Source organism: Pogonomyrmex barbatus, unplaced genomic scaffold, assembly GCF_055798465.1.
Source record: "Pogonomyrmex barbatus isolate J1 unplaced genomic scaffold, ASM5579846v1 scaffold3, whole genome shotgun sequence".
In the NCBI taxonomy this organism is placed as follows: Eukaryota; Metazoa; Arthropoda; class Insecta; order Hymenoptera; family Formicidae; genus Pogonomyrmex; species Pogonomyrmex barbatus.
The window spans coordinates 2,530,072-2,550,517 of NW_028297127.1; the positions used below are offsets into that span (position 1 = coordinate 2,530,072).

Below are 20,446 nucleotides of genomic sequence, written 5' to 3' on the forward strand. Positions count from 1 at the left end.
AAGCTGGCAAGGCTCTCTGATGTATACAATAAATCTTTTATTTCATATAAGTTACAATTAATACAAACAATTTGCATTTAAATTTTTCATCTCACTTTACAAATCATGCGCTATAATCGTAAGGGCTACTTAATGTAAGCTCACTTCATCGGTAATGTGTAATGTCAGTTGCCGCATGTGTGAATTACTACTATTCAATGTGTAAAGGAGTCATTTCCAATTTATAATCCAAAAATATGTACGAGGCTGTGACTGCACGGGCGTGGAAATAATTAACAGCGTTTAAATTACATTCTACATTCTTATTTACTTACCGTGAATTGCACTAGAGATAAGAGTTATTGCCTAGAGAAAGTTCTAAAATTCTATATATCTTTATCATACCGGAGAATTGTCTTACACGTTAAAGTCTGTCTTACACCGTTAAAGAAATTTTGATTACGTTTCGCGTTACACATCCATGTACGCACGACGACGGGATGAATGTTTGTACGTACACATATGTGGCACCTGTTTCATTAATAAAGCCTCTAGCTTTTTCTCAGAGAATATTTATATCTCTTTTCTCTTTCATATTTAATACATGTATATATTTTGACTTCCTGCAAACAAGTTAGCACGGCTTGTTTGAGAAGCTTGATGCCGGTCGTGCAAATTTAAAATTCAAAAACTATTGAGAGCACTCACGTTTTCACCATGCTCATTCGACGTGTCTCACAGCGACTTAGATGAATTTTTAGGTGAATAAAACTGGGAAATGAAATCCATGTAAAATGCGAGAATGATGTAAATATTTCCGTACACATACGATGACTCCTTCTTTGCGTCGCTTATCTCGTAATGATCTCTCCTATCGTCGTAATTTTAGTAGTCTTCTATGAATGTAAACGCTACGCTTGATCCCTAACGCCAAACACTGAATATCGATAAGTTTTGTCTATCGTTAGAAATCTCTATCTATGAAAGTACAAATTTTACACGAGTTAAAAGAGGGGATGGGAACGCGTTTTCGCACGTGAGTAATATGACAGTGAGTAATAAACATTGATACCGACTAAATTAACGATACGTCGATACCGACTAAATTAACGATACGTCGATACCGACTAAATTAAAAATACGTAGGTTTGAGCTAGAAAATAATGTCTTACGTTAGCCTAAACAACACTGTACATAGCACGCGGGATTAACAATATTGGTCCTAAAAAGTCTCTGAAATTCCGCAGTACCGAATGAATTGTTGCCAGCCAATTCGTCATGTCGCATATCTTTCATGTTAAATGTCCGATATAATTACAATATATGCATATATACCCTTTCAATAACAGGTGTTTTTTGCCGGTGTCGAAATAGCGAATGCCAATGGCGAGCAAAATGCAATTGATTATCTGTATCATTAAATTGTATTATCTCGACAAGAAAAAATATCGTGTATGCGTGAGATAATAATTTCGTGTATAATAATACTAATGGCATCTATAAGCCAATATTACATATGCTCTCTTTAACATCTTTTTAATATGAATATCTATACATACATACATACATACATATATATACATATATATACGTATATATATATATATATATATATATACATATATATATATATATATATATATATATATATATATATACATACATATACGTGCATATATATATAGTCTAGGACACTTTTCTTTTATCTTTTTTTTTTTGTTTAATAGGCCTTCGACAATTGACAACCTACATCTGTTGCAAGTACCCTTATTACCACGGATGTAGGGGATCATATTGCAACTGCAGATAATTCGCGGAAAGAAAAAATTCAATTTTTCCAGATAATACACTACTCATTGATTTGCGATAATGTAATCAATGTATTCTGTTTTTTTCCTCTCGAAGATTCGTCGCACATTAAGTATGAACGCTTCTAAATTGTACGCGCTTCTCTCTAGTTCTATAAAAAATTTCTTTTGCTGACATTTTTCCAAGATCAAATATCCACCTCTTCGACGTAACTCAAATTTGTATTCCTAATATAAATAGTGTAATACAATTGCTTCGTTTAGAAAAAATTCCTTTCCGTATTAACAATATGTGTATAAAGTCAGCTTTACATATTCATAATTTTTATTAGTATGCATCTCTTGGGTTTCGAAAATTGTCCTGTTAAATATACAAACGTTCTTTTTATGTTTTATAGCGGCAGTGCGAAGGTAAGTAATTTAGACGTCTTACGATAAGGATACAGATGGGAAAAAGAACTCTTTTGTACAATTATTGTACAAAAAGGCAATCTCTACCTCGTATCACTATTGGAGATAAAGACTACCGTTATATCATAAAAATTTGTATGAAATCGATTGCCTCCACAAATGTGCCATTCGTCCAAAGTATTCAATAAAGCTAAAATATAACTGCAGCCATTATGGAACAACGTCATTTATTAATAATAACTATATTATCTATGTATATATATATATATATTTATATAACATACCTGCTTTTAAAGCAGATAGATGTGCTTATAGAAAAAGGAAGGTTTCTTTACTTTGTGTTTGTCGTAGCGATTATCTGTATAAACTGTATGAAATTATTAAACTATTCCCATTCGTGAGATCGACGCTTTTTTTTTCTTTTCGTCTTTTGGGCACTGTCAATAAAAAGGAATAAATTAATAATAACTTTGTGTTACTTTCGGTTTTTAAAGCTTCATATACAATCTTTGCTATGTAATAAATACATTTCTATAAAATTTCTTTTTTCTTTATCCTTTGCACTGTAATGTCCCTGTAGAGTAATATTATCTAGGAGTAGAGACAGAGAGAATATAAATCGGAAAAAGAGAAGAATACAGGTATTACAATTTAATACTTTAAATGTAAAAACGAAAACAGTCTTCATCTTGTCGCAGCGCAGCTGATCAAACTAAAGGAGGCAAGGGAAAACAAGGACGGATCTAGACATTACATGCGTGAACCCTTCTGCTGCAAAACCTAGAATGTAATCCAATAATCTAAACTTAATAAAAATAGTATTAATCTCACTTGCACTTATAACTACAATGCTTAACTCTAATTACAAGGTTTTATGACGGCAATTAAAATTATGTTCAATTTTTATTTTATCATAGAAAAAAAGATTGTTCCGCCTCTGTTACATTGTTGCCATATAAAAACCAATAAAGTAAGAGGTACCAATAACATTAATTTAACCATGGCTACTTTGTTTCCCAAAAGCTACCCTCGTCGAAAAGCAAAACCCGTATGGTTATTAGTACACCATTTCAAATTATTTTTTATGTTGTACAAATAAATCGTAATCATAAGCTACCGATGGTAAAATATACAATATGGACAATTCACTCTTATGTCGCATAAGGGACACAATGTACGATGAATAAGTTTAGCATGCAATAATGATCTCATGCAGGTCACGGGGCATAAAGTAACCAAACCAATGAAAGAAAAAATTCTTTATTCAACGAACGGCATGCGGTACAATAATAATAATAATATGGTACATACAACAAATATCAGAGGCAGAACATGCTCATGCGAACAGGCCTCTGGGTTTTACAGATCATTAGGTGGTTATTTATTAGTTAATAAGGCTTTAAAAGACAACATGTGAATATATACATATGTATATTTAAAGCCTATGTATACAAAACATATGTAAAAAAGTATATATATATATATATATATATATATATATATATTTGGAAATCCGATCCCAGATTTAAAAAATTTGATTTAAAAAAGTCAAATCCACCTAATAAAATCTGTTGCTGAATACTTCACGTCTCTACAATAAAATTTTCTTCTTCTTCATATTCTGTTCTCTCGTGTGTGAAAAACAATTAAGCAAAATAATTCTAAGCAATCGTCAAGAATATTGCAGAAAAATATATAGAAGAATGTATTGCTGAATTAAGCGTGACTGATAAGACGTGAGATAAATTTAATCTCGTAATAAATGTGTGTGTATGTATTGTATATATCGTATTTGTTAAATATACAGTGATAAAGATTATCTTTGGTTTTCTACCCAATTCAATCCAACCGTCAGTATAGGCAAATGTTAATATCAAAAATAATACTGTTTTTTTTCACCTTAAAACCGGTAAAAATATGTGTTATTTAATTTCACAATAGCATTAGAAATTAAGAAAAATCAATGTTAGACCGCAAGAGCAGATCTCAGGATTGCTTTCTTCTAGACGAGAAGAGGTGAGCAGATATTCGTTACTTTTCTTGTGTGATTCAACGTGAAAAACAATAATACCAATATGGATTACTTAGGGTATACAATTTTACTTAAATGATAAGCCACCCAGTAAAAACATGATTGAATCCCAACTAATAAACCTATGTCTATCATGTATTGGATATAACAAAAACATAAAAAATAATCGCATTAGCCGTGGCTACTTTGGCTCAAATAAGGATGGGAAACAGTCGAATAGGATAGTGGTACCTTGACGCGATCCGTGGATTCCTCTTCTTTACTGCTGAGCTGACTAGGTCCATATTCTCGGCTTACCACACATAGAAACTCAGCATGATCGTCATTACCATAGTTATATTGAGAACCTATATTGATTAGCTATAAAAACAAAAGAAATGAACATATATATTTAGAAAAAGGAAACGTTGCAAATTGTTAATTATACAGGAAAAGGTATAACAATCTCAATGAGATATAAATCAAGCAAGTATACATGAATACTCAAATACCTGTTCGAATCTCCAACCATCCGACATTGTGGACACCATTTGTGTCAGCTCGTCCTCGTGACATTGGAGAACTCTGTAGACGTGCTTCTTGGAATCCCTTTGTGGCCGCGTATCCCTCAAAATGATTCTTTCTTTGACTAGTCGAATGAGCTCGGTGATATTGTAAAATTCTGCCTCCTCTAGCACCCCTTCTTCTGTAAGGTCCTTGTTGATAACTAGCTTACCATGACGGAGGTAATTCAGTACTGGGCTGAAGTACGTTGGGTCGCGATCTATCAGGTACGCTCCCGTCTCGTCCTTAGGAAAACAAAACGGGAGTTCATTCATCGCCTCGAGTGAAGAGGGAAATGGGGAAAAGTGGTATCTCTATTGAGGATAGAAGGAACTCGTTCTTCTTCTTCATGTCGACGTGGATGTCGAGACACGATGATCGTACAAGCGAACGCGTTTGAAATTCCCGGTAAGAAAGAATGTCAACTAACCCTGTCTGAAATGAGGTCTGAGTCTTCCTGGCACAATCGGTATAGAAACGAGTTCGGATCTCGCGCCAGGGTGGTCTTTGCCGTTAGAAAATACGTCCCGCCCACGTTCAGTCGCACCCACTGATTATTGCTCCGCTTGCCGACATGATTCTCTGTCATCTCGTGCGAGTTCGTGTCGCCGAAGTCCGCCATACTTGCATTGGCATCAATTGACATTAAGGAGCGCCGGATAAGGTTAGATCGTGGGACCCCATGGACGGCTGATCAGTGCAGCGACTGAATTCGTCGTGAAGTTATTCGCGCACTTGAAAGAATCGAGAATACAAAACGATATTCAATTAGAAAGCTGCGCCATTTTGTAATTTTATTATCAATGTTCAATTAATTCCAATCTTAATTTTAATCTTAATTTTAATCGGCTTAACTTATTCTTAATTATTTAAATATTTGTTACTCTCAATTTAGATTAATTTCAATCTTGATTTCATTTGGTCTTTATCTCTTTTTAAATCTTAGAATTAAAGAGAGATGAAAAGCTAAACTAAAATTAAAGTTAATCCACGCTGATAGAGAAGTGAGTATTTTCCTAAATTCGAAACGGTCAGCGTGTGTCAAGCGGAACTTCCGGTGTGAAGTTTTCGGCGCTCGCCATCTCGAGCGAAATTTCGACGCCTGGAATTTTTTCTCTCGCGCGAAGAGAAAAAGGGAGAAAGACAAAAAAAATAAACGAAAACAATACCACGGACACGACGTTCTAGGAAACTCTGCGTAAATCCTGCCCGCGGAGAAAATTCACGCTCCCTTCCGCGCAAAGCGCGCCCTGAGCCCGCTCGCGATCTGGGTCTGGGTTCGAGGCTTGGCGCATAAAAACGTTCGCACCCCCGTGGATTACCGGCAGTCATTGCGACACGGTCATCCTATCGTGATATGCGGGGCGCCGCGTCGCGCGTCGTCACCGCCGCTGCCGCCGTCATCGTCGTTACCATCGTCACCACTATCATCGCCGTCGTCGCCTCCGCCTCCGCCGCCGCCGCCGCCGCCGCCGCCGCTACCGCCGCTACCGTCACAGCCGTCGTCGCTGTCGCAGCCGCGGACAACGATTGAACGTCGCGCTGCACGCAAGCTCGGAGGAACGAGGCCGCGCGAGGATGCCGGTGAAGGTCGACGTGGTACCGCCACCGCCCGCGAATTCGAAACAGCCGGGTGTCACCAAGTCCCTGCTGTACAATGGCTCGCGCTTCCAGGGCTCGCAGAAGTCCAAGGGCAACAGCTACGACGTGGAAGTGGTTTTGCAGGTTAGTCGTGCCTCCCCGTGCCCCTCTGCCTTCGCCGTCCCATACCGCCATCCGTGCCGCCGTTATGTCGTCACTTTTCGGAAATTGCGCCACAAATTGGCGAACGGCGTTCACGCCGAAACGCGGTCTTGGGGAGGGGGCGGGACGCGTCGAGGACGACGACGACGACGGCGAGGATGCGCGAGATGTGCTCTCCCTCGCTCTTTCCCGGCAGCAGACGATGCGCGTATTTGTGTACAACCCGAGTTAACGAAAGCTGGCACAGGGTCGTTGATGGTAGGAGGAAAACAACCAGTGGATTATTGGTTCCGGGTATAATTTTTTTATCTCTTGCTTTTCCATTGCAGCATGTGGACGAGGAAAATAGTTACCTATGCGGTTACTTGAAAATTAAAGGTTTGACAGAAGAATTTCCGATACTTACGACATTCTTCGATGGTGAGATTATCTCCAAGAAGTACCCCTTCCTGACTCGTAAATGGGATGCTGATGAAGATGTTGACAAGAAACACTGGGTTTGTATCAATTTTTATTGTCCAAGCTATCATTGTCCATGAAATATTATTAGTTGTATATCGTTTCTCATTCTTATTGTAGAGTAAATTCGAGTCATTCTGCCAATATGCCAAAACATTTAACTCCGACACGTTCGATTACGAAGCGCTAAAAGGAACGGATTTTGTTTTTATGAGGTGGAAGGAACACTTTCTGGTACCTGATCATACTATCAAGGATATCAATGGTGCCTCCTTTGCAGGATTTTACTATATTTGCTTCCAAAAATCTGCCACCACGATAGAAGGCTTTTATTATCATCGTAGTTCTGAATGGTAAATACAAGTTTAAAAGTAATTAATATCAAAAGCCTAAAAGACTAATAATATTTAATCTTTGGATACATTCTTGGATACAATACAATTTAAAAAGATGTAACAATTATAGAAACAATATGGAATGATTGAAATGATTTTGTATATATTTTAGGTATCAATCCTTGAATTTGAGACATGTCCCGGAGCACAGTATACAGATTTATGAGTTCAGGTGAAGTCGATACCTTTGCTGAGAAATCTCACGATAGCCGCGTGTTTTCTTCTCTAGCATACAGATCTCATAAAGATTCGTCTTAGAAATTTTTATTGGAAGCAGCCTAACGAGTCTGTTTTTGATTATGACGCGTCCTGAAATTTTGGGAGAGATTTACAGTGAAAAATATTTTATGATTTTATGATTTTCTTAGTCGACTATATTAGAAATCATTCAGATTTTTTTCATATGAGAGTGCCTATTTAGTAATTGATCGACTATAGATCGATTAATTATTTCAACATTGTAAAATTATTTTTCGTCAAAAATAAATTACCTGATACATATCATTTTAAATTATTGGTGTTATTATTTGACAAATTTTTGATACGCTTCATAGTATTTGCTTACCGTCATTGTTTATAATCTACAAATACATTCAATATTTTGGTATTCAATTTTATGACCATTGACTGAAATAATAAATACAAATGCTTGATGCACGATCGGATAAAATCAATAATTAAATCGCGCTTTTAAGAATTTAATAAAATCAGGATAAGCTAAAATAATTATTTACGGGCAAATCTCTCTTATTTTGTATTTCTTAAGATTTATGAGATCTGTTTGTTACATTAGAAAAAGGTCCCAGTGTAATTGTTGTTTGAATGAAGCTGTATGTATGTCGCAAAAGAAAGAAGAAAATGGAAATAGTAATCATGAAAGAGTTATATCGAGGTTTGATCCGTGTCTTACGTTGAAAACATTTATTTATTTATTTCACGCGATCGAATTTTATCGGACTCTTAATATATTTTATACATATACATATATGAAATATATGTATACTTGATTTTAAGGATAGATATTAGACACATGTTGGCTGTTTGTAAAACTCGTCTTCATGGTTTTAATCAAGTGTTAATTAAATATACCAATTCTTTTAGGGAAATAGTACGCCGTTGTGATAAGCATAACCGTAATATATATATATATATATATATATATATATATATATATATATATATATATTTGAATATATATATATATATATATACACACACACACATACATACATACATACATATATACATATATACATATGTATACATATGCGAATGTATATAAGTTACAAACTATAATAGGTAATTCTATAGCTGATCCGAGATTTATATTGGCATACTGCAGCTTTCATTTGCACGTGATGGCAGAACCGTTCTCGATCCCCGGTGATATTGACATTTCAAATGGCATTATATGCTATATTATTTTCGATATTATGTTTATTAGCGTTGTTAAATACTAATAATTTTTTTTTTGTTTTTCTTTTTTATATCTGTGCTATTAATCTTATCTAAATACTCAAACTAATAGAACAGTACATGCGCTGTTTACAATAAAATGCATACCGAATCGATAAGTTCGTGTAGCAAACACTTTGGATATTGGAAAACGTAGGTACATACGTATGAGAGATACATATTTAATATAATATATCAGATACCTTAAGAGAGTACATTGATATTGTTAATTATATTAAGCTGACCTCTATTATACAAAAAATACCATCCATTGTTATCCTTATTTGTAAGTTATATGTTGTGTTTCTTTAAGAAAAATATCTTTATATTGCCAGTTATTGATATCAGTTATATATTTACACGAGCATGCTGAATGTCACATATCAATCTGGAATTGCATCTTTTTAATACGATATTATGTTTTCCTTTGCAAGCGAAACTTATTAATCTCGAACGCCAATGAAATCCAATTCTTGCTTATACAGCAGGAAATATTTATTTACGGTAATAGATGCGTTTAGTGCACAGTTGTCTGGGATTGTTTGAATGATTGCTTCATAAGAGGTCCATGAGTTCATAAATATTTGATTTATTTTCACTATAGAACCGCATGTGCTTTAAAGTGGAACATAATTGAATATAAATCGGAGTCAGATTTCTCGCTATTATATAAATAGAATCATGTAGATGAGATATATTGATGAAAGTTTACAGTGCTCAAATTAACAAGAAGGTAGTGATACAAGTTGCCAGGGAGAAAACCTTGCCGAGTCCAGCGATTAAATTCAGTAAGAAAATCGATTAAATTAATTAATCGTAACTGAACGGTAGTTAATAAAGTAGAACCTGTTTATTATACACAGCAGGTGTATGAAACAAGCTCTCTATTATTCAACAAAAATTAGAATTTCACTGTTAAATTAGAAGCATTTGGCAAATAGGACGGCATTCTCCATTCTTCCTTTTCTTAATATGTCGCCCGTTTAGTGAATATCTCTTTGTATATGAAATATATGTTATTCTCTTGTAACAAAATAATGTGTGTGTGTGTGTGTGTGTGTGTGTGTGTGTGTGTAATTAACGTATGACTGTTTATTAAAGAAAATTTGGTATTCGAAATAGGAAGTTCGTTTTGAAGTCTTTACATACAGATTACATGCACTGCATAATGCATAATGTGAAGTTAAGTTTATTTCGTACATCTCACAGACAAGCACATCGTGTTTTATATATATTCATATAAAATAATATTATAATTCTTTCTTTATATATACACAGAATATAATTTAGTTAAATCTAACGTAATATAAATATACATCTCATGTGCTTTCCTGGCATCGAGTGATTTGTTATAGACATATCGTTAGAGATCGAGTGTGTTTTCTATCTATATCTATCTATATTACACACAAACGCATCTCCTGCAATCTTACACTGTACAAATGAACTTACATTTAGGTAACATTAAATAAGACAACACTCTTAAATAAAATGGAGAGAATTTTCCGAATTTCATTAAATACGGAACGGAATAAAAATCGTATCGCTTCGCGCGATACAATCCATAGAAAAAGAAAGAGAAAGAAAGAGGGATAAAACATCGAGAAAACTTGATTTCGATCGATCAACATAAGGTAATATAAAAACTCGTGCCGTAGAAAGAGTCAATCTTATTGCTCTTTATAAAACCATCTCTTAAAAAATATATAGCTCTTCCGCGCTCTCGGCATCGGCAACCATCGGTTTCCGATAATAAAACGGTCTTTTGCATCGACAAGCAATTGAAAATATATTTATATATTTATATATACCGCTAATGTATCTCGAATTAGCTGCTCTAGACTTTCTACACTTACGCTATCATCATTAGTCTACACCACAACCACCGTAGACTTAGCGAACTTGTACTTTTCAATTCATTACTCGCTGCTCTCGTAATTTTATCAATCGAGGAAAGATCATTCCGCGCAGAGATACGTTTGTGAGGGAGGGACGTTTTTTCCAGCAACGGCCAAAAGAAACAAAGTTGCTTATATAGACTTTAAAGTATGGGCACACTCGAATCGTGTAATGTATATCGGTCAATATATTATATGGGTGTATATTTTATAAACTTCCGTAATCCGTAAACGCATTCTCCTTTCACGATGCAAAATCCATGCAAGCTCTGTGATCGATGACACTACGCCGTGTAACACTTGATAATGTTCAAACAATTTTCTGTGCTTATAATGTGCTTCTCTCATTCCTGATCAACTGATGGCACGAATACACGATAGTTCGTCTCCCTTAAGCTCATTAATAACCGTTCGGATCGTAGACTGTGCGCGCGGTTCGCGAATGTGAAAATATATATGAAATGTAATCTCGCGTGATATAAACGCAACAAGTATATCCGTCAACGTTGGCAAGTGATAGTGTATATACATACACTATCTCGTAAATCTAACAGTAATTACTATGAATCTTGAAACAACATTGTAAGCGCGTTTGCATCCTCGACAGAACGGGGAGAGGGAGAAGGAAGAACGCTGATTGTTGCATGATGTTTTTGTAAGTAACCGCTACCCTGACTTCTGTTGTTTTCTGTCGTTCTCAAGACACCGTGCATGAATTGCGACCGACGCAGCTTGTCCGGGAATCAGTGATGCTACCAGGCGAGCTACCAGGCGTCGATAGCCCATTACTATGGCCCACTCCGACAAAGCGTAGCTTCCGATGATGCGATCCCAGACTCTTGCTGGAGCTCAACGAACGGTTGCCGTTGTAGCGCAGTTGGGATGTGGTCGTCATCGCATACGACTTCAAGTGTGATTTGATCGTCTTGGGCAACGGCAGCTGTTCAATACCGTAAACTGTTGTGCGAGCCACTATCGCGCGGCACGCCAATTCTTGCAAACTGAGCACTATAAAGCATATTAATCTCATAATTCCGAGTATCATAGACCTTAGAGAATCTCAGACAGATCATTTATCAATACCTTTATTAGATCGCCATAATCTTTCCATGCCATTTCTATGTAACGCCATCCGAGACAGTTCCGAGAAACTTTCGCGAATGTTGAAATCGCAGAGGGGCGAGACTTCAAAGAATGCCATTCGATTCTTGGCAGCATAAGCCTCCGCATCTCGTTCACCTACCTGTCTCTTGAAAGCCAAGTGTAGACGATTGCCAACCAGCACTTTTGGTACACCTGGTGCGTGCTATACAGTTTCACATCAAGATATATATTTGAAAAATCTTAAAATTAAAAAAACCTAAAAGATTAATGATAAAATCTTATATTGTTACTAACTTCTTCCACTTCTTTTAGCCATCTGTCTATGCCATCAAAGGACCATTTATTGGTAATATCGTACACCAAGAGTATGCCTTGGGCACCTCTGGAGTAAGATCTGATGATCGTGCAGAATCTACCTTGACCTGATGTATCCCATAATTGTAGCTTTACTCGCTTTCCATCCAATAGGATAGTGGTAGTTTTGTAAGCTAAAATAATAAATAATCAGTTTCCTAAATTTTAATTTTCTAGAGATAGAATTATGAAGGTAGTCGTTACACACACACACACACACACACACACACACACACACACACACACACACACACACACACACACACACACACACACACACACACACACACACACACACACACACACACATCGCATATATATAAGATTACAATTTAATATATTCAACATTTTGTTTTATCAACAAGATATCAAAGAAGAAATTTGGGATTCTTTGGAAAATTGTACCACTGCCACTGCAAAACGGCGATTCCGCGGCGCCGTCCTCGAGACCGCTCAAGATCTCTTGTTTGCCGACATCGCTGTCACCCACCAGCAGGAACTTGAGCAGGTAGTCGTACTGCTTCTCCTGACGAGGCTTCGCCGTGCTGGCCTCACCTGCAGCCATAATATCCGTCTGTCACAGACCCTGAGCATACTGCAGGCGACCCACGGGGCGACCACGCTCGCCCTGCCGCTGTTACACTTTCCCCCGTGTTCGCGGCACGCGGACGGATCCTCCACCTCCTCCTCCACCACCGCGATGTCTATCGCCTCCTCCACCGCCACTTCGACGACGACCTCGTCGAGTACTCCGTCGGTGAAAGTTATCGCATCGTACCGCGGTGCACAGGTATGTCGCGTCAATTTTCTCATCGATCTCGGTCGCGTCGATCGAGATCGTTTGCCTGTCCGTATGCGGCTACTCTTTTTACGCGACCGGGACACGGATCCCGACAACACGGACGCGTATCATAACAAAGCGAACGCAGTCTACGCGGTTCTTACGAGCTTTCTCCGCCGTGCTGTTGTCGCGCTTTATCCCTCGCCGTTCCCCTCGCGTGATAGATACCACATCACACCGCACCGCGCGCCGAGGTTGCGCGCTGTCGTCACGAAATTCGCGAAGGTCGAGTCCGTTCGTGGTCGCGTCACCCGCTGTTACTAACTCGACACGATCACGTTGGAGTGGAGGAGAGAGGGCGCTCGATTGGTGCTGCCTCGCGAACGCTGAGCGAGACGTGATTGGTCGTCGCACTTAGATCATGTCCATTCACGGCATGACGCCGCATTCCCATTGGCCGACGCGCCGCAATTTATCGATGATTCTCCTTCCACTGCTCCGATCTGGCCAATGGTGGATGTCAACTTAAAGAATTGAAGTTGAATTTTTTTCTGGTTCTGAACAATTTTCTGTTTCTTTTGAACGAGACAAGTATTAAATTGGGCCGGAAATCTATTTGAGAAATTGAAAAAAAAAAAAGAAGAGAAGAGCGAGACGAATTGCTCTCAAGCGTGTCTAACAGCGAAAAAAAGCGACTTCAAATAAACGTTCTTTTTTCTATTCAAATTTATTGGAAGCCTGAACAAACGATTTAGTGTGATTTGTGAATTTGATCGTGTGTTATTTAGATTCTCGCAAATTGTGTTATTCCTTCGCGTGATTTCAAAGAATGTGGATTGAGAAAGGACGGGGTGTCGCCTAAGTGAATTGCCTCTCACCCTGTCCCTCCTCCGCGTTTCGCGCGTTTGCCCGCATTCGAACCGGGCCCCGATTCGCGGCTTCCGCATCACGTGGCGATACCATCCACGTTTCTTGACTTTGGGTAAACAAGAGGAAAGAAAATATTTGTGCGCAAGAGTATATCATCATTGTCATTACGGAATAGCGTGCGCACGAGACTGCCTCTGTCATCGTCAACGTCACCGTCGCCATCCGTTCCTGTCGAGCGAAAAGGACACAGGAAGAATCGCGCGGACACGAGGAAGCACAGTAACGAGGTCTCGTGCTCATACAACCGCGGAGGCAGGAACGAATTTAGAAGGTGCTTGACTATATCGCTTGTAACTTGGAGCGCGCACACGCGGACGGCAAAAAAAAAGGGGAGAGAGAGAGAGAGAGAGAGAGAGAGAGAGAGAGAGAGAGAGAGAGAGAGAGAGAGAGAGAAAGAGTGAGTGAGTGAGTGAGTGAGTGAAAGAAAGAAAAAGAACTGTATTGTTGTGTGCGGTACGTGCCACGCGCGTGCACGAGCACGAACGAACGAACGAACGTACTCGGCGCGGTGGAGAGCGGAAGGAGAGCTCGGGAAGGAGCCGGCCATATTTCACGCGGGTACACGCTTGCGTGTGCATACGCGACTCTCGGTCGGATTGCGCTGTATATTCGCACATACGTGTCGTCCTTCCTCGTGCTCGTTGCGCGCGCGCGCGCGCGCGCGCGCGAACGAGCGAGCGAGTAGCCGATCGACTCATCTTGTCTCTCCGGCTGTAAAGTTTCCGTCGCGGCATTGCGCCGCACCGCGCTGCACCGCGCCGATCTGATTTTCTTGCCCTCTCGTTCTCCTCTCCTCACTTCCTCTCCCCTCCCCGCGCGCAAACGTCTCTCGACTCTCCTCTCCTCTCCTCTTCCTCCCTCTATCGTTACGGCGCGCACGCATATCCCCTCTCTCTCTCTCTTTCTCTTTCTGTCTCTGTCTCACGTCTAATTTTTGTCATTATCTATACTTGTTTTGTATCGAGACATCTGTACTCCTCCACCTGTGCCGGTCTACATCGCGTTCGTGTTTGTCACGTTATCTATTTATCTAACATATTTGACTCGCACAAATCTTCGTGATTTATCTCTCTCTTTCTCTTTCTTTCCGCCTCTCTTTCTCTCTGTCTCGACCTATAGCGGTTATCTATCCGCTATTCTTTCGTCTCGCTCCCTCGATTCTCTCTCCTTTTCTCCCTTTTCCTCTCTCTCTCCCCCCCCTCTCTCCCTCTCCCTTTCCCTCTCTCCCTCCGCCCGACTCCGGTTGTCTTCCTCTCCTTCCCGTGTGGCTGCTCTCTCGACTACACCACGGCTCATTCGCTCTCGGTACTATGTCTACGTACTCCCGTACCCAGGAGAGCGACGCGTGGGCTCTTCTGGCACTGAAGTCGGCGCCGGCCAGTCCGTCGAAGATGCAGTGGAACCCGGAATCGAACAGCGCGCCGATAGCGCGGATCGAGGCACGCGAATTCGAGTACATGGTTAGGCAACGGCGCATCACGATCGGCCGCAACAGCAGCAAGGGTGAGGTCGACGTCAACATGGGCCACTCCAGCTTTATCTCACGCCGGCATCTCGAGATTTTCTACGAGCACCCATTCTTCTTCATGATGTGCAACGGCAAGAACGGCGTGTTCGTCGACGGGGTGTTCCAGCGCAAGGGCGCCCCTGTCTTTCAGTTGCCAAAGACGTGAGTCCCGCAAACGTTATTTATTTATATTGTTCGACCGCGCGCCGACGAGATAATCCGGCAGCGGTACATTTTTTGGTCACGCTGTAAACTCGTTGCGACGTGATGTGATGTTCTTGGAATATCTATTATCTTGGAATGCTCGTCACTTCGCTCGTAAATGTAACGAGAGAGGACCGGGTCCTAAAAGTAGTCGTGACCCTGATGATTGTAAGGGGCGATTATGTAAAAATGGATGGATGATTAATATGATGATATGATTATATATATATATATTCCTTGCATTAATAATTTTTCTAATCTTAGTGACCAAACTAAAAATCTCCAAATCTTGTTAATACTAATCAGCCATGAATATAATTTTTTTAAGCACTTTAGTGAAATTTACATCAGATATATATTTCTTCAGGTAATAAATTTGTTTTATGATTTTTTTCATTGCTGCTAAAATGCTTAAATACCAATGAGTTGATTTGACATTATTATAAATGGTGACGCTTGCATAAGATATTTTGTAACAATGGTTGCTTTGAATGATTGTTGCAGATGTCAATTCAGATTTCCAAGTACAACGATAAAGCTGATGTTCCATTCACTCGTCGATGAACAGGAACAGAGTAACATTCGCGTGCCCTCTCCACCAAAACAACGAGCGCCGTTGCCTCCTCTGCGAATAAACATACCAGACACTGGTTATAGCAGTCCATTCCCGTCACCCACAGGAACGATAAGCGCTGCTAACTCTTGTCCGGCTAGTCCGCGCGCCGGCCAAGGCAAAAGAAATATTTCGGCGGACCTGCAGATGGTTGCGGCTTATGCCGCTGCTGTGGCGAATGACTCGCAGAATTCTACCTTGGATAGGCATAACTTGGAGAGACACGACAGTGGGCAAGGCTCTAGTAGACAGATAAGCCCGGAACCAGCTGATGCGCGTTACCGCGGCGGTAACGGTTCGGGACCGAACGGTACAGCGCCGCACTACAGTCCACCAAAGGATGATTCAAAACCGCCGTTTTCGTACGCGCAACTGATCGTTCAAGCGATTGCCTCCGCGCATGACAAACAACTTACCCTATCGGGCATTTACTCTTATATCACTAAGCATTATCCGTACTACAGAACCGCGGATAAAGGCTGGCAGAATTCTATACGACATAATCTGTCGTTGAATCGTTACTTTATCAAAGTTCCAAGAAGTCAAGAAGAACCTGGGAAGGGCTCTTTTTGGAAGATAGATCCCCAATCAGAATCTAAACTCATCGAGCAGGCATTCAGACGAAGACGGCAACGCGGTGTACCTTGTTTCCGCGCGCCATTTGGAACTTTGTCGTCAAGGTAATGTCGATGGAAATTTCGTGTACTGTTTTGTATTACGTATATTGATCGATAAGTCATTTAACATTATGTATGATCAGCAGAAGTGCTCCAGCTTCGCCCTCTCATGTTGGGATCAGTGGATTAATGACGCCCGAGTGTTTAAGTAGAGAAGCTTCTCCTGGACCAGAATCGTATCCAGATAACTCGGTCCCCTCTCCAGCCGGGCAGCTCGCAACGAGTCAGTCGGCACCTGGATCTCCCGGGCATCCGTATACATCGTCTCAGACGACTCATAAGGGACGTTTGATGCAGACAATAGTAACGAATGGTGTCAATAGTGATACAGGAAGAGAAGGTGAGTTGTTTTTTTCTTTTCATCTAATTTTTTTCCAAACAAATCGATAATCAAATCTGAAAATTGATTACTCTCTCATTTCTCCGACATTCTTATTGAGAAAAATATCATCTCAGTTAGAAATTGAATTTGGATTATTCACTTTTAAGATAGATGTTTTATCTTTTGACCACTAAGACATGTAGTGATATTTATCGCAATAATCAAATAAATGAAAGAAGAACATATGTCACATAATAAATAAATGTAATAAGCCGAGATAAATTTTAAATAATAGGATAATAGGACAATAGATTACATTGCTTGGCAGGATGAAGTCTTAAGTGTTTTATAATTTTTCATTTTTTTCTAATTGAATTTATATAAATTTAGAACTGCTTATATTGTTATTGTTATTATATTGTTACATGCCATTACTATTAATAGATGCAATTAGATTCAATGCAGCAGTTTAAAGCTATATTCCTAGATCCTAATTCTTTTTTTCTTTGAGAAATATATATGGCTTGTTTTTTGAAAACAGAAAAATACTTGGTGCCTGGGAACACTGTAGAGGACCATTCTTTATCTCCAGCTGGTCAATATAGTCCAGCTCCTGTTATTGTACAAACAACATATAATTACAGGTACGATTTGCATTCGTAGATCTCATGTTACTTTCTTGATTTAATTAAATATTCGTGACTTGATCGATGTTCATAATATGATAATTCATAATATGAATTTTTTATTTGTAAAGTGGAAATTTTATCAGCCCCGATGCTGGCGTCGGGGGGATTAGCAAACGTGCTCATGAAGAGTCGGATAGCTCGCCTGGTTCACCGGCTCCGCTCGCGATCGTCGAGAGCCCCGAACCTCCTGAGCATCAGCCATCGCAATCCAAACGTCAACGTATCCACGAAATGGATGATCATTGAACTGATACATCTATCATCCTGTTACGTAGAACATTACATTTACATTATTTGCCTGTCGTGGAACACATACACATAGACACATAGACACATAGACACATACACATACACATTGCAAATTTCATTTTTATTTTAACCGCATAATCCGCTTTAGACTGCACATAATCGAGATCGAGCGTCAGTTCTATGTCTTTCGCGAAGAATCGCGAAGAACTGTTGTGTGTACGAGTCCGCAAAAGAAATCAATTACTGAAAGAACAATGAGCAGACACTTTTCCTGTCCTTCTAGACTTCATGTTTTAACATGATTTTATCAACAACAGTCAATGTACATAAGATATCTATATACTTTATTAAATGCTTTCTCTTTATGACTTGTTAACTTCGGCAGAAGATATAGTATATATGTATATGGAGCTTATTTGATCGGAGGTCATCCAAAATAGTAACAGCAGCTATTGCGCTGACACATCAAATTGCAATAATGTGATGCGGTAACGTGTGCCATTCAGCGTTTAGCCGTTATATTAAATAGACAAAAGAGAAGAAGAGTGTTAACCAGTGAGAATGTTAATCAGTGTAATTCTATCGAATGGAGCGAGAATGCGATTTATCCATAGCTGAATCCGCTGGCCGACATCCATTTCACTCGTGCGATTTGTTTTCTTTTTTTTTTTTTTCCCGTATTATCGCTTGCACCGACTTGGCGTCGTCATCGCGACTAATGAAGATTAACGATAGGCAAAACGATAAGAGAGAGAAAATAATAGATTATTATTACAATTATAGCATTCTTAATTTAAGACGCTCAATCGAATGTTCTATCTGAGATTAAGATAAGACCTGGGATTTCAAAAAGATCAGTATCGCGAGAGAGAGAGAGAGAGAGAGCCGATAAAGAGCGAATTTACAGGCGGATCTCTCGGCTTGAAACGCGACGAGTTTACGTAGCGTTTGATGACATGATCTCTGTTAGAGATTGTTACCAGAGCCAGAGGAAACAAAATAGAGCCTTATAATGTTTTACATTTAATTAGAATAAGGTACGCGATTTCACGGTGTAGTGAAACCTAATTTGAAATTGATCGAGCGACTGCACACGACACACACACACACACACACACACACACACACACAATCATAGATATTCTGTAAATGCGACACCTCCTCATGAGAAATATTGCGATTCCAAGAGGGAGATAATTTGACCGGGAATTTTTCGAATTTTCCCTCGAATAAAGATGGTCTTGCGTTGTCGCAACGGGATGGTTCACCTAATTCTATCATCTAAAACAGACTTACTTTTTTTCAACGCCAAAAAAAAATTTGATTTCGAGTACATAGAGTACGTGGACATCGAGAGGATAGATCGAAATTTAAGCGAGAGATAGGTAGAGATAGATTGATAGGAGAGGTCGACGATAATGATGCCAAACTGGATTACTGATTTCTCTTGTGATCGATTTACTTTCCTCGTGCAATCGTAGTTAATAGCTCCGCCGATCTCCCTAGAATGTCGGCGTTAGTAAAATAAAAATAAAAATAAAACACACAAAAAAAAAAGGAGAAACGACACACACGGTAGCGTTAGCGATTTACGACGGTGCGAAGAGAGGGAAAGCAGGGTTGGACGTAGTTGCATTATACGAGGTCGGAAAGAGCGTGGTGCAATAAAAAGATGAAAAAAAAGAGAGAGAGAGAGAGAGAGAGAGAGAGAAAGAAGCGGAAAAAATATGGAAGGAGAAACGAAATTTATTTTTCGCACCTTTTGCGAGGCAAGCGAGCGAGCGAGCGAGCGAGCGAACGAACGAACGTTTATCTGAAACGTTATTTTTCTATTAGTCGGGAGATAAATACGAGCATAACAAAAGGTGGTTTTGGATGATAATGGTAGGATGGACTACACGCTGTGTGTATACAGTGATTGATACACATACGTATCACGAGCGACGTATGTCACTATTATTATACATATACGTACATACGTGCGCGAGAGATAAGCTCTCCCGTACCCGCGAGGCGCGCGAACACGCAGACCGCGTGTGCGTGTGCACGTGCGTCGCGGAGGATCGATTATGTTTAACAGGCACACATGCCGAGCACAGACACACGTATACATCCATACACAGACACCTCTCCTTCGATATTACACACACACACACACCACACACGACGTGCATGTATGTGTGCGTATGTATAATAACGCAATAAAATTAATACTACATTAAAAGTCATTCAGTCGTGTGTTTGATCTTTTCTCTTTTTCTTTTCCCTCTTTATCTCCACGTGCTTTCTCCCG

The 20,446-nt window shown here is 39.5% G+C and overlaps 4 protein-coding genes across 9 annotated transcripts; 2 read left to right on the forward strand and 2 right to left on the reverse strand.

Moving 5' to 3' along the window:
- Window positions 1–17: 17 nt before the first annotated feature.
- inc (BTB/POZ domain-containing protein inc) lies at window positions 18–6,394 on the reverse strand. 4 transcript variants are annotated; one of them, XR_016139784.1, is made up of 7 exons: window positions 6,256–6,394; window positions 6,096–6,222; window positions 5,204–5,507; window positions 4,722–5,018; window positions 4,462–4,590; window positions 2,483–2,635; window positions 18–2,388 (listed from the first exon to the last, which is right to left on the reverse strand). XR_016139784.1 is itself a non-coding variant. In XM_089079152.1 (6 exons), the coding sequence occupies exons 3-6, from the start codon at window positions 5,417–5,419 to the stop codon at window positions 2,579–2,581; spliced, it is 699 nt and encodes a 232-aa protein (XP_088935278.1). In that variant the 5' UTR covers window positions 5,420–5,507; window positions 6,096–6,222; window positions 6,256–6,394; the 3' UTR covers window positions 18–2,578. The 4 variants fall into 4 exon arrangements, 3 of the variants coding, with proteins under 3 accessions (XP_088935278.1, XP_088935280.1, XP_088935277.1); XM_089079152.1 differs by having other exon boundaries at window positions 18–2,635; XM_089079154.1 differs by having other exon boundaries at window positions 18–2,978.
- Window positions 6,352–9,040, forward strand: LOC105430616 (glucose-induced degradation protein 4 homolog). Its single transcript, XM_011644261.2, has 4 exons — window positions 6,352–6,498; window positions 6,846–7,013; window positions 7,096–7,328; window positions 7,483–9,040. Exons 1-4 carry the CDS (start codon window positions 6,352–6,354, stop codon window positions 7,544–7,546), a joined length of 612 nt encoding a protein of 203 aa, XP_011642563.1. The 3' UTR covers window positions 7,547–9,040.
- A 958-nt stretch (window positions 9,041–9,998) lies between these two features.
- Rab40 (RAS oncogene family member Rab40) lies at window positions 9,999–13,181 on the reverse strand. Its single transcript, XM_089079148.1, has 4 exons — window positions 12,587–13,181; window positions 12,122–12,315; window positions 11,807–12,029; window positions 9,999–11,731 (listed from the first exon to the last, which is right to left on the reverse strand). Exons 1-4 carry the CDS (start codon window positions 12,744–12,746, stop codon window positions 11,421–11,423), a joined length of 888 nt encoding a protein of 295 aa, XP_088935274.1. The 5' UTR covers window positions 12,747–13,181; the 3' UTR covers window positions 9,999–11,420.
- A 630-nt stretch (window positions 13,182–13,811) lies between these two features.
- FoxK (forkhead box K) lies at window positions 13,812–20,381 on the forward strand. Of its 3 annotated transcripts, XM_011644263.3 has the most exons (6): window positions 13,812–14,163; window positions 15,227–15,561; window positions 16,108–16,896; window positions 16,977–17,233; window positions 17,757–17,859; window positions 17,973–20,381. In XM_011644263.3, the coding sequence occupies exons 2-6, from the start codon at window positions 15,284–15,286 to the stop codon at window positions 18,148–18,150; spliced, it is 1,605 nt and encodes a 534-aa protein (XP_011642565.1). In that variant the 5' UTR covers window positions 13,812–14,163; window positions 15,227–15,283; the 3' UTR covers window positions 18,151–20,381. The 3 variants fall into 3 exon arrangements, with proteins under 3 accessions (XP_011642565.1, XP_088935268.1, XP_011642564.1); XM_089079142.1 differs by lacking the exon at window positions 13,812–14,163 and having other exon boundaries at window positions 14,465–15,561; XM_011644262.3 differs by lacking the exon at window positions 13,812–14,163 and having other exon boundaries at window positions 14,467–15,561; window positions 16,980–17,233.
- Window positions 20,382–20,446: the final 65 nt, after the last annotated feature.